Source organism: Biomphalaria glabrata, chromosome 14 (genome assembly GCF_947242115.1).
Source record: "Biomphalaria glabrata chromosome 14, xgBioGlab47.1, whole genome shotgun sequence".
Lineage (NCBI taxonomy): Eukaryota > Metazoa > Mollusca > Gastropoda > Planorbidae > Biomphalaria > Biomphalaria glabrata.
Genome location: NC_074724.1, coordinates 1,364,690 through 1,378,869, shown reverse-complemented (window position 1 = coordinate 1,378,869; position 14,180 = coordinate 1,364,690). Strand labels below are relative to the sequence as shown.

Genomic DNA, 14,180 nt, shown 5'->3' with positions numbered 1-14,180 from the left:
AATGTATAGATCTATCCCACTTTATATTCTAAAGATAGGCATTTAGTTCAAGATTTAGATTAGCAACATATTCCTGAACATTAATTAATTAAACATTCGAATAAAAACGGAAATACCCGATATATACAGGATATATACAGCAGCTTACAATTTCTGAAAAAAATCGCATTCAGGTTCCACCCAGAACATTTCACGACGGTACGAGTTGAAACAAGACATTGTACAAAAGAAAAATCAATGCCATGTTTTTACACAAAAATTATCATATATATATAAAAGATAGTAATGGTCTAATTCAAGAAATTCTATTGCCTTCGTGTTTATATAAAGTAATGCAAGAGAATATAAAGAGTTGTTAAAAAATAAAAAAAAAAGTCCGTAGAAAGCAAGCTGGCGAAATAAACTAATAATGTTTTGCAAAACAATTTTTAATTGCTGGTAAAGATGTCTTAGATATATGACGCACAACAACGTATCTGACAGTTTAAGACGCAAAGTTGTTTAAAGAGATCACCTTTCAACCTTTTTAGTGGCTATACTTTTTTTTCTAATAAAACTTTTAAAAGAGCCTGAACAGTATTTTCATTTTAATAAACAGAAAATCGGATATTACTTTTTGTAATTTTGTTTCTATAAAAAGCGATTAGTTCATTCTCCCCCCTCCCCTGTTAATCGAATATAAATCTACTAGAATAAAAAAGTCTCAATGATTGGTTCTTAGATCTCACAACAAGGAGACGGTTGTCAAAATAGTGCATATAAATTACAAGTAGATTCACTGTTGCCTGAGCTAGCCAGGAACACAATTGACTTAGTAGAATTTAAGTCATTGGTTAATATGCATGACGCGTAGGACGCGTAGGACGCAATCATCTTCTTTTTTTGAAGTAACGTCTATATTATATAAGATAAGATAAGAGTGTTACATTTTAAAAAGACAACCTTTTAAAACTCGGATGCACAAAAGTGTGATAACATTCTGGAGACATTAAATAGATCCCAAGACGATCTTACTTCTTCAGAAAAGTGAAACAAATTACAAACTGATAACATCAAAAGTCTACCAGCAACTTGACAAGCGCATCAAGTAAGTCTGTAGTTGAACTAAGTCTTTAGCAAACAAAATGTACTGGACAATAGTGTATATCAAACATCCGTATTATAAAGTATGAATAGAACAAGTCTCGATCCTGTTTAAAACTGATGAAAAACGATTAATCCTGTAACTAATAAAATTAAAAATAAACTGAAAAAAACTGAAAAAGATAAATCTGACTGTTACTTTAAAAAATATCTTTGATAAAGGTGCTAATGTAGAAATCATCTTAACTTTATAGATACAATTGAAAACTAATTGTTTATATTTTTAGATTTGTATTAGAGTTTCGTGAATCCTATTAAGTTGATTTATTGTTTTAAACAATGACGTTTATTTACACCGTTACTCAGGCTTGTTTGAAATTAACAGATAAAAAAAGAGAAATAATATAACATTATAAGAAAGCTGGGACAAAAATTACTATTAGATCAATGCAGCAAATAAAGGTGTATATCAATGGACGTTATTTATAACTCTCATGCAAGTCCTAAGACCTTTATTTTGTAGATATTTATAGGTATATCGTTAGGTGCAATTCGACATATCTAGTTCTTACTTAAGGTGATTGAAATTTTTACCAAGTAGTTTTTTTTTTCTGAAAAGATCACAAGAAATTTTTTTCGGCATCTTCGCATGCAGTAATTCTACTTTCTTAACGTAATGTTAGTCGAATTCCGCAGGGACATATTCAGAAATAAACATAAAAAATACTCTCGTGTGAGAGATAACTCGATCCCAAACCTCGACAGCAAGTGTGGACAACTCTTTAGGACATATCAAGGCTTGTGATAATAATTGAAAAGGAAAGGGCAAAGCTCAGAGATCAAAACTGTAACAACAAACGTTCACAGCTAATGTTTGAAAATGAACAAGAAAAAAAAAGTGAAACATGAGTTACAACAAGGTCTACAAAGTACTCAGAGTTTTGTACGTCATTTCTTGAACTAAAAGATAAAAAAAGTCTATTTGGGTAGCAAAGGAGAAAGAAAAGTTTCAGTTATTTGCCCTTGTATGTATGGTAAAAACATTTATTTAAACCAATTTTTTTTTATTTTTAGATCTCGTCAAAGATGTCCTGCAAGAGAAAAACTCAAACTGATAGAAACGTATCGAAAAGACACAAAATAGAAAAAGTAAGTCTATAGTTGTTTAAATTAACTACAAAATTTTCCTCTTATTTAGACACATCTCTAACATTGCCCATATTTCAACAAACTATCTTAATCAGTGATCTTTTATCTTTTTTAGCGTACCTCCCCCTATTCGTATTTTTTCTTTAGAAAAATCCGCCAGCGCCCTCCTCTAAATAACAACATTTATAAAGAAGCGATAGCGAATTTAAACAAAATGTCATCAATTTATTAATTGCTATGCTTTCACTAACACTTATCCCACATGGGAGACGACTGCGTGTCAAAGGCGATCTTCTTTGGCGAGTTTTGAGTAGAACGGATTTACAGATGTGCCTCAGCGTGAGCGCTATAATGATCCACTTAGGCGCTATTTTCTCATCGCTGGCATAGAATGAAGTAGCTGTCGGTATTTACTGGCATAGAAATAGAATAAGGTAGCTGGCAGTATTCATGGGCAGCAGATGGCCTCTGAGAGAGAAGTTGGAGAAACATAGCCTAAATTGTGATTATGTACTAAACACTTAAAACTCAAATTCAGACATAAATGATGATTATGCATTATAATAAGTATCATTTTATAAGGCCTAAGTTAGGTGAAATTATACAACAAAGATATAGTTAACAGGAATGCACACCTCACATGCAAACAGTCCAGTCCGGCTTCGCGATGCCTGCAAACCCAATACAAAATATAATAGCCAAGTAGTGTCCATACAACTACAAATCAGGCTTGACTTCAGTCTCAAGTGTCCCCAATACAAGGAAAAACAACAAACACAGAGAGCACCAGACAAAAATCTGATACACAAGCAAAACAGAAAGAAACAATGACGCCAACGTAGCGCGTCCTTAGAAACAGCGCGCCTTTATGTTTAAAAATAACAAAACACACACACACACACCTAGCGAAGAAGCAATCCAAAGCGCATGACACCCGCTCCCCTCTCCCGTCGTCCAGCGTAAGGTTTTAACTAGGAAGTCGAATATCAAACATGTACAAAGAACTTTTTTTTTCATCTCATACTTTTTTCTTCACTTCACGCTCAACCTTGACATGCCAGGTAGGGTTTTAATGAAAAATTAAATATCAATTGCCATTTTTACAATCATCAATGTAACTGCAATGAATTATGTTTCTCCTAAACGAAGCTAGACCGTCCATGAAAGTGCCTTAGAATGATAATTCCTCCATTTCTAATATAATAACAATAATGATACTACTAAAGACAATAACAATGTAGAATTAAAATTGCAATTTTAAAGTGCAGAAAAATCTGGTTTTACATGAATGCGATTACTTTTAACTTAAAATTTAATTCAATTACTCGAATCTAAAACTAGTAGTATTGAATGGTAGATCTATTATCTTTATAAAAAATGTTAATGGTGTTTGTAAAATAAGGTCTATCAGTGATAAATTAGCATATTTATATATGTTTTAAAAATCTTAACTAAATCCAGATTTATACTTTTTGTGAAATGACTATTGTATTCGTCCATATTTTTATAGAGATTTGATTTTTAAGCGTAAATGAATGTGTCGATTACGAGAAACGAATACTGCAGCCGATAAATCCATTCTTCTTTCTTTTCTATATTAGCTTCTCTAGAGTCTAGATCTAGAAATAGAGTAGACTAAACCTTTAATTTTATAGATCTTTAAATTCAGTAGTAAATATTCTAAACAACATTTAATTCTTGAAAGATCTAAATTAACCTATAGGCTTCAATTTTAAAATAGATCTAGATGTATCATATCTAATTAATTTATAGATCTAGATGATCTTATGATAGATATATGTTAAGATACATTCTACTAGATTTATAATCAGTATAGACCTATAAATAGATCTATCTAGTGTTAAGAGACTTGTATTTCTTGTAAAATGTATTCCTTTCAGGCAGATATGTAACTAAAAAATCAAATCCCAGTCTTCACTAGTATTGGAACCAGAAAACCTTGTTTAAAAGCCAAGTGCTTTACTGTATAGTCACTGCGTCACATTACATTACTTGTAACTTAGAACAAATTCGTACATGTGCTCCTTCCCTAGTGCCAGTAAGAATGGAATGGGTTGCATGAATTAGCCAAAAAAAAAAAAGACTTAGCATTGTTTAAGTCAATGATTAACATGCATGACTAGTTTGACACATAATTGCATGGACATAATTATCTACTTTTTAAAGTAACATCTGTACAATTTAATTAACTTAAGCTAAACTGGATTGATTTTAATCTGGTCTGGTTTAGATCTAAACTACCGTAGCTTATTAGATCTTAGGTTATGTAGAACATCTAGATCTACATCTAAAATTACATAAGCTTCTAGTCTAGATATGTAACCAATTAAATTTATACTACATCTAGTCTGTTGATATATCTATCTTTAGAGTTTAGATATAGGCCTACTTAGATTTAAATAAAAGTTAATGCATCTATATAAAATCTAAATTTCTAGATCTAATAGATAAACAAAAAGTAGACCTACTAGATCTAGACTAGTTCTAAAATTGTAAATAACTTTGTTTAAAACAAATAATTAAAGTCTACTAGATAATATTTAGAATGTTTACTTTAAAATGTAGATGTATTTACAGATTTTTTTCTAATTTGAAAACTAAAGGCAGGATGACTGGGGAAGGAGTGGGCAGGACTCAAACCTAAGACTACGGAGAGACAACTATTATTGCATATATATTAAATATATTTTATTACAAGACTGCCAGATCTAGATAAAAATATCCCATTTGTGTAATAAGGATACTTGGGCTTATAAAAATATAATACATAAGAAATCCTAAGCTAATCTTTTTGTTATTAGTGTTTCTTTATATTTTTGGTATTTGAATATTAATTATTTAATATGTTCTTTTATAACTAGTTTTCATTTTTATTATTATCTTTTCTATCTTAAGGAATTTGTCATTTAGATTTAGAATCTAGATCTTGTACTCCAAAAGTAGTTTTTAAGTCAATAGAGCTCTAAATTAAAATCTAGACTACCAAGTTTGATGAATTATTATTTTTTTACATTTCATTATAAAGCATGTCACATATATTACATTCAGTCTAAGTGCTAAAAAATGCAGTTAATTTTAGTTTAAACATTTTAACCAAACAAAAAAAAAAGATTTGCCTGAGAAAATTTTAATGATGTAAATTAATTTATATATATAAACAATAAACGCTACTTTATGTACATATTTTATTCTATTTTCCAGAACAGTACAGACCTTTGTTTTCCTCAAGACACATGTGGACTAAATGGTATGAAATCAGAGTGAAACAATACCTAAATTTAAAACTAAGTTTTATGGCTTTATTTTATTATTAAATTTTTCACTAGAATTTAGCACAATAATATGTAGCATGTCAAATTCAGGTTGTTGCAAAGTTAGGTCTATGTTCAGCTTCTAGAACTATATTTTAAATATTTAGTTTCTTCTCTATGAATAAAATGCAGTATTAAAAAAAAAATATTTTTTTATTTCAGAAATAAAAATATTTCTGTAAAAAATTAGACTGACTCATGTATTTAAACTATTTCAGGATCAGATGATCAGACTGATCTAGCAGACTTCTCCAGTCCTGGGGATGAGAATCAAGATACAGGTAAACTTTTGATTTGTAAATGTTTAGATAGAGAAAGGTTTTTGTATAAGTCTTTTTTCTAATAATAATAACAGAAAAGAAAATATAAAATAGTTGACTTTCATCCTTTCAGATCCTCATCATTTCACTAGTGACCAGTCCAAAGTCCAGTCAGATGAGGTTGAAGGTCCACTAATTGGTAACTTTTGAGTTTCATTTTTAGTGTATAAACTGTAGAGATCAACACTTGAGTTAGACTTGATCTATTTATAGATATCTCTTGATAGACTCAATACTGTACATTGTGTTGTAAACATTAGATCAAGTTTATTTCCCTGTTCTCCAGGTGATCATGAAACTCAGGAGTCAGAAGGTGGAGAAGCTGATCTACACCAATATCTTGTGGGCTGTAAGAAGAATCCAGGTCATAGCCAGTTTATACCTGTTGATACATTCACCTTAAAACATTTACCTGAAGGTCTTCAAGACAATGATTTGTATGAATACATCAAAGTTAAAGCTGACCAGACAGTTAGAGTTGATGTTAGAATGTCAAGTCCACACAGACCAAAGTTTTGGTCAAAGACAAATCGACCATATCCGTTTTCTAACATGAGTGAGAGAAGAAACTTGAGGACAGGAAGTGGAAGAGTGAGGATTGTAAACAAGTTTCAAGATGGAGTCTGGCAAGATGGAGGTTATGGGGATACTGCCTACACAAAGTGTTGGTGTAGAAAATGTGAAAGTTCAAACTCACCCAGCAATGTGTGGTGGGAGTTTGATGTGGACACAGCCACACATGTGGTTTTTGATGCCATTGAGGCCAACCACACAACCTTGAGATTGTTTTATGATAGAGATGACAGCCCAGTGGTCATTGTTGATAAGGTCAGTGTTGATTATGTAAACATTGAGCATGACTGGTGTGAGTTGAAATGTGTGACATGTGATGAAACTTTAGGAAATAAACTGGAGGGAATGTACAAACATTTTGAAAATGTCTGGAAGAAAGTCTGGGACAAATACATTGACTCTAGCTCTCCACACAAGTTGACCTTTATAGTGTCACATCCTCATGGCTGTTCTAAACAGGTCAGTGTTGGTCAATGGAAGGACATACTAAGGGTGGATGGTAGATCTAAGTTTACTTATACAACTTGTACATGTCCAGGAAGTAGTGGAGCACATGTCCACTGTATGGGGTGTAGTAACAAAATTTGGCCTATTCTTGTCCACAGTGGAAGTTTCAAGTCTGGATTAAATTACAGTGGAGCTGGTCCTGTCTGGTGAGTTGTTTCCCTTGTGAGTTGTCCAGCTCCATCATGAAGATATCTTTGAGAACCCTTGACATTCTGAACCTCAAACTTAAATGTCTCTTTAGTCTTGAGTTATGTAAATAAATTGTGTATGTTATCTTTAAATTTACAATGTTTTGTTTTCCTTGGTATCCATGTTGTTGTTTGTAATTTACAATAATTGAAAACCTGTTCAACTACAAACCAAATCTACCAGCTGTTTATCTAAAACTTGCAATCGACGATCAGGTTTGTGGGAAAAAATTATTAGATGTAGTTCTTATGTTGTTGTTTTTAATTATTTAAAATGCAATCTAAAAGTTTGCAAATATTTCAAATACAAAAAGTTGTCGGGTATAATAAAATATAATTAAGCGAATTAAAATTTATAGTGTGTTGTTTGATTTTATTTTTTAAAGTTCTTTTCTATCAAGCAGCCATGTTTTGTTTTTCAAGGGAGTTAACTAAAAAAATACTAATTTTTTAAAATAAAAACACAGTTGTCTTTTCATGTACCTCAAAAACTTACATTTTATTTGTATAATAAATATGCCGATAGATTTACAGTAAACAACCTACTAAATGTAGACTGTATTTTTTCATTTTAAATATAATTAAAATTTTAGCAAACAATTTAAAAGAAACAAACAAAAAATTAATCGAAAATTAGAAAAAAAAAATCAAATGTTTTATTTGATATCCATCTTTTTACTTGTTTTACAACGCGCGGCATTTTTCTTTTCAAGGGAGATAAATGATAAAATATTAACTTTAAGAATAAAAACATAGTTGTCTTTGCTTGTAACTTCAAAAGTTACATTTAGTTTTCTGCATCATATTTTATCAGTTTAATAAAACAAATGTGTCGACTAGGAGTCAATGTTGGTAACAAAACAAATATATGTGTGATAATTAGATAATGGTACTAAATAATCCATTAAAACAAAACAACTACTAAATTTCAATAACCAAATCCTCAAGACCAAGAATGCTGTATTGATTGTTATAACGAACATTAATTACCTGAACGTATTTCTACATTTAAAATGACGTTTACATAAATAGAAGAGTCATTTTGTAACTAGTGTAATTAGGAATGGGTTAATTGAAGCTCACTTATTTCTACAAGATTTTTGATAAGAACCTTTGATGCTTGACTGCACAGCAAGAACTTGGTCTATACATCAGAAGTATGTAAAAGTAAAGTTCCTATTCAGACCTTATGATCTCTATAGGGCAGATCAGGTAAAGGTCGTCTGTTTATCCGGTCAGGGTTAACAAGGGTGTCAAGTGGCTAGCACAACGACCAACCGCCTTTACTTTTTCTCATTAAACATTAAGTAGGCCTATCTATTAGAGTTGGGTGGACTTAGAGGCTAATTTAAGATTCCAGATTTATGATTCAAAATTCCAGGATTCGAACCTGGAAAGCAAATAAATTTATCACTTATCCACCGCCCCTTTAAACACCAAAAGATTGACAGAAAAATGTTTTATAACTAAATACATTGCACAATCATCTCAATCCCACTAACTGAGAGAACTTACCGGATAAAACTGTAGTTTGATTACAAATATTCAAAGCGTACAGTAGTTTCCTTTGTATGATAGTAGTCAGTAGCAAGCCGGTATTTGTTCAAAAATAAAACATGTATGGTAATAAGGATCTACTTTACGGAAATGATTATATTGTCATTGAGCAATCAGACCAGCTTAACTACCGTGCTATTCATTTGCCTTCCAACAGCATTGTGCTAACTTTTACTTCAGAGGAGACTTTAAAATGTTTAGCATGTTTCAGATGTTACTCCATATTTGTAAATAATTACATCTTTCAGTGGCGTACTTAGGAATTTTGATGGCCCGGATGATTGACCTCTTTAGAGGCCCCTGCATTTTGACATTTAACATCATGAAATGTGATAAATGGCGTAATAGTTAATGTAAAAACACATTTCGGACACTCATTTGGGACCTCCCTCAAGTAAGGGCATGAGGAGATTATTAAATTTAATCCTCCTCCACCCACCCTAGCTACGCCACTGACATCTTTTGAACCCAGGACCATCAAGACTATCGAACGAAAGTCCAGAGCGCATACCACACGACGAAACAGCCTACAATACTTGAAAACATTTATAAAAGTAAATTTCAGACCTTGTGATCTACGGGACAGATGAATTATAGGTTATCTGTTTCTGTGGCCCACGTTAACAATGGTGTCATGTGGCCAGCACAACAACCGACCGCCTTTACTTTTACCCAACTAATGTTAAGAACCCATTAGAGCAAGGTAGACTCAGAAGCGCCTTAAGATCCGGAAAGTAAAAATCAGTTTTTTTTTCCACAGGATTTGAACCCGGACCCCGGTTTTGAAGCCAAGCGCTTTACCACTCCACCACACGTTCGACATTATGAATAAAAACTATTAAATTAATTTAATACTTTAAACATGTATTACAAATGTCTTACAAATGTAATACAAATGTATTAGAAATGCTTAGTTTTCAAAAGGACTCAAAGAGTTTTAGCTTAGTTGTAAAGATACGTTTGAACCAGTTCTCTGGACTTCGTCTTCTGTATCATCAAAAGTAAACACAAACTTGTACAGGATTGGATAAAGACCAATAACAAGAAAAACTAAAAAAAAAATCATTTTATTTTTAAATCACAAAATTTAAACGAAGTGTAATGTATTAATTAGTTTGCATCAGTCATGTAATTACGTTTGTGATAGATCTAGACTAACAATAACAAATCTGTGTGATTAGAAATATTTATTTACCAATTTTTTTTGTTTAGCGAAAGTTCGAGTTTTTAGCTATGAATCTATGACTTATTAAGAATAAAAGGGAAGTCTGGATGGATTTTACCTTATTAGATTTTAAAAGCATTTAATTTTTTTAAAAAAAAGGGGAGTGGGAGAGACATGAATGCGAACTCCTGGCTCTCGCCTCCTCAGGTCGACGCGCTAACCACTCTGCTAGTGAGGTACTTTGGACTAGAGAAAATTGCATGTTGTTCATTACAATGTAGAAAGACGACCTATAAAGGGGACTAATTCAGCTTATACTATCCCTTTAGTCAAGTACAATTTTTTTCACTTGGTCGAGATACCAAACAAAATAAAGTATTACCAATAGTTAATCATCTAATTGGTTTAGTAGTATTTTTTTTATTGATCCTTGTGTTGTCTGGTAAAAAAAAAGTAGTTGCGCAATATTTCAGCTTTGGTGTTGCAGAAATAACGTGTACACAATTTTACCACACGCAAATCAGTTCGAGTGAATTGAGAAAAGCTTTGTAAACATTGGGAAAGATAAAGCCTTAGACCTTGTCACTTAAATCAGTTCGAGTGAATTGAGAGAAGCTTTGTAAACATTGGGAAAGATAAAGACTTAGACCTTGTCACATAAATCAGTTCGAGTGAATTGAGAGAAGCTTTGTAAACATTGTGAAAGATAAAGCCTTAGACCTTGTCACTTAAATCAGTTCGAGTGAATTGAGAGAAGCTTTGTAAACATTGGGAAAGATAAAGTCTTAGACCTTGTCACTTAAATCAGTTCGAGTGAATTGAGAGAAGCTTTGTAAACATTGGGAAAGATAAAGTCTTAGACCTTGTCACTTAAATCAGTTCGAGTGAATTGAGAGAAGCTTTGTAAACATTGGGAAAGATAAAGCCTTAGACCTTGTCACTTAAATCAGTTCGAGTGAATTGAGAGAAGCTTTGTAAACATTGGGAAAGATAAAGTCTTAGACCTTGTCACTTAAATCAGTTCGAGTGAATTGAGAGAAGCTTTGTAAACATTGGGAAAGATAAAGTCTTAGACCTTGTCACTTAAATCAGTTCAAGTGAATTGAGAGAAGCTTTGTAAACATTGGGAAAGATAAAGCCTTAGACCTTGTCACTTAAATCAGTTAGAGTGAATTGAGAGAAGCTTTGTAAACATTGTGAAAGATAAAGCCTTAGACCTTGTCACTTAAATCAGTTCGAGTGAATTGAGAGAAGCTTTGTAAACATTGGGAAAGATAAAGTCTTAGACCTTGTCACTTAAATCAGTTCGAGTGAATTGAGAGAAGCTTTGTAAACATTGGGAAAGATAAAGTCTTAGACCTTGTCACTTAAATCAGTTCGAGTGAATTGAGAGAAGCTTTGTAAACATTGGGAAAGATAAAGTCTTAGACCTTGTCACTTAAATCAGTTCGAGTGAATTGAGAGAAGCTTTGTAAACATTGGGAAAGATAAAGTCTTAGACCTTGTCACTTAAATCAGTTCGAGTGAATTGAGAGAAGCTTTGTAAACATTGGGAAAGATAAAGCCTTAGACCTTGTCACTTAAATCAGTTCGAGTGAATTGAGAGAAGTTTTGTAAACATTGGGAAAGATAAAGCCTTAGACCTTGTCACTTAAATCAGTTCGAGTGAATTGAGAGAAGCTTTGTAAACATTGGGAAAGATAAAGTCTTAGACCTTGTCACTTAAATCAGTTCGAGTGAATTGAGAGAAGCTTTGTAAACATTGGGAAAGATAAAGCCTTAGACCTTGTCACTTAAATCAGTTCGAGTGAATTGAGAGAAACTTTGTAAACATTGGGAAAGATAAAGTCTTAGACCTTGTCACTTAAATCAGTTCGAGTGAATTGAGAGAAGCTTTGTAAACATTGGAAAGATAAAGTCTTAGACCTTGTCACTTAAATCAGACGGATGTGCTCCCAGGTAACGGACACATTCTTATATACTTGTCAATCTTGGACACTGACTGTAAAACATATAGCACAGAAAAATATATATTTCAGTCATTTTGCCGGAAACACTTTTGATATCTTAAAACATAAATAAGCAAAAACCATAATAAGGTAAAATGAATAATTTCAAAGTATTGCATTTATTTACATTATAAAAGTGTACCTCTAAAACACGCAAAGATACTTCTTAAATTTCGTTCTCCAGCATTGTACCTCAGAATCTTGTTCTCAATGTTCTCCTGGTCTCTAAGGAAGTGAGAGATTAACTTGTAGACATTAGGGTGATGACCGTCAATAGACAGCTGAAATGCAAGGTGCCATCCCTCCACCGAATTGTTCGTTCGTGGTACATTGTCCTGCACACGATCTCTAACATTCCATAATGCTATGGGTTATCTTGGAGTCACTCTGCGGTTTAGTCCCTGGCGACAAAATAAAGTTGTCCTCCCAATAGTCATACAAATTCAAATACAAATGATATAAAATTTAAAGTACTCTCGTTCTCTGCAAATATTTAAATTTAAAGTACTCTCGTTCTCTGAAAATATGACATAATTTAAGATCTTTTAATATTGAAAAAAAATAGAGACATTAACAAAATGATGCCCTTGACATAAAATTACTAATAATCCGGCACTTTTATACACATCATATATAAGTTCGCGCTATTTTGTCTTGCGCTATTTTGTCGGCGCTATTTTGACTGGTCACCGCTTCTCACATCTAGGTTGTCGGAAAGAGAAGAAAAAAAACAGACAGTTTTGAAATATTTACTTTCACTTCATAGAAACTAAACCAAAGATAATTTCATGATTGATATATTTGTTTCAAAGTAGAGTCAGAATCTAGATCAGTTCAAAAGTCATACTGATGTTGTTAACCACAAAGAGCCAATAAAATCAATGTTTTTTTTTCATATACTTAGGTCTTATTCATGTGTAGCCCTACAAAATGATGTTCCGAAAGTTCAAGCCTCGCGGAACCCAAGTCTCAGTATATAGATACAGGCCATGAGTGATCCTATTACTAGATCTATGTGTGCTTCTATTTGGTGTAATCTATTCTATTCAGTTGGACACTTAACACTGAGATATATTATACCAGGGAATAGAAGTCTCAGTATATAGATACAGCCCGTGAGTGATCCTATTACTAGATCTATGTGTGCTTCTATTTGGTGTAATCTATTCTATTCAGTTGGACACTTAACACTGAGGTATATTATACCAGGGAATAGAAGTCTCAGTATATAGATACAGGCCGTGAGTGATCCTATTACTAGATCTATGTGTGCTTCTATTTGGTGTAATCTATTCTATTCAGTTGGACACTTAACACTGAGGTATATTATACCAGGGAATAGAAGACAAATGAGTTTGTACTTTTACATTGTCAACACTCTGGCTGACAAAAAGGAAGAACTCCACAATACTGTGAAGAGACGAAAACTGAATCAGTCTGGTCATAGTGTAAGATATGACTCAATGTCTATTAAAAGTCATACTTCAAGGTACAGTGAAGAGAACTCGAACAAAAGTTGGCTGGACAATGTAAAAGAATGAACTGACCAGTCCCTTGATATCCTGCTAAGAACAGCTGCTTACCTGGAACAATGGAAGGATTTGGTTAAGAGAACTGTCACAGCATCCCTACAACAAAAGCCAAGGAAAAAAAAAGATGATGAATCTATTCTTTATCTTTCTGTAGCAATGTAAAATTACATTAACTCTTTCTCTCCTTATTAACAATAGTTTCGTTGATTTGACCCCGTTTAATTAAATTAATTATTGGCTTTATAAACTTTAATATATGTTCTATAAAAAAATGCATGCATTCTTCTATTATTCTATACCAAAGCTAACGTTTTCAAATTACAAACAAATATACTATTTAAGTTTCAACATTACAGGGTAGAATGTAGACATTTGAAAATGAAAATATTTACGGAGATTAAGAGTTAATACAAACTTTAGCTTCAAGCTTCAGCACAAATCACACAACAGACATGTAAGAAAGAAAAAAATAAAGTCCTCTTTGTTTTGTGTTGTGACTACGCCATGGGTCAGATAGTTGAAAGGTCTTAGGTTTACAAATACAAGCCTAGAAGTTACAAAAATATGTTTGAAACTGAGGTAGAAAGGTTTACTTACAAACATATCGACAACAATATTATTCTATAAATGTAACATAAACAATGAATAGAATCTGCACCAGTAATATAGATATAGCACCAGATGACCGAGCCTCGATTGGTTAAATACTTTCTTAAGAAAGTATATATACCCGAAGTCATTTTGGGAATATTTTTTTAATTACAA

The 14,180-nt window shown here is 32.4% G+C and overlaps 1 protein-coding gene across 1 annotated transcript; it reads left to right on the top strand.

Annotated features, from left to right (window-relative positions):
* Nucleotides 1–700: 700 nt before the first annotated feature.
* LOC129922823 (uncharacterized) lies at nt 701–7,252 on the top strand. The gene is made up of 6 exons (XM_056010395.1): nt 701–1,087; nt 2,158–2,232; nt 5,455–5,500; nt 5,783–5,845; nt 5,958–6,023; nt 6,171–7,252. The coding sequence occupies exons 2-6, from the start codon at nt 2,170–2,172 to the stop codon at nt 7,112–7,114; spliced, it is 1,182 nt and encodes a 393-aa protein (XP_055866370.1). The 5' UTR covers nt 701–1,087; nt 2,158–2,169; the 3' UTR covers nt 7,115–7,252.
* Nucleotides 7,253–14,180: the final 6,928 nt, after the last annotated feature.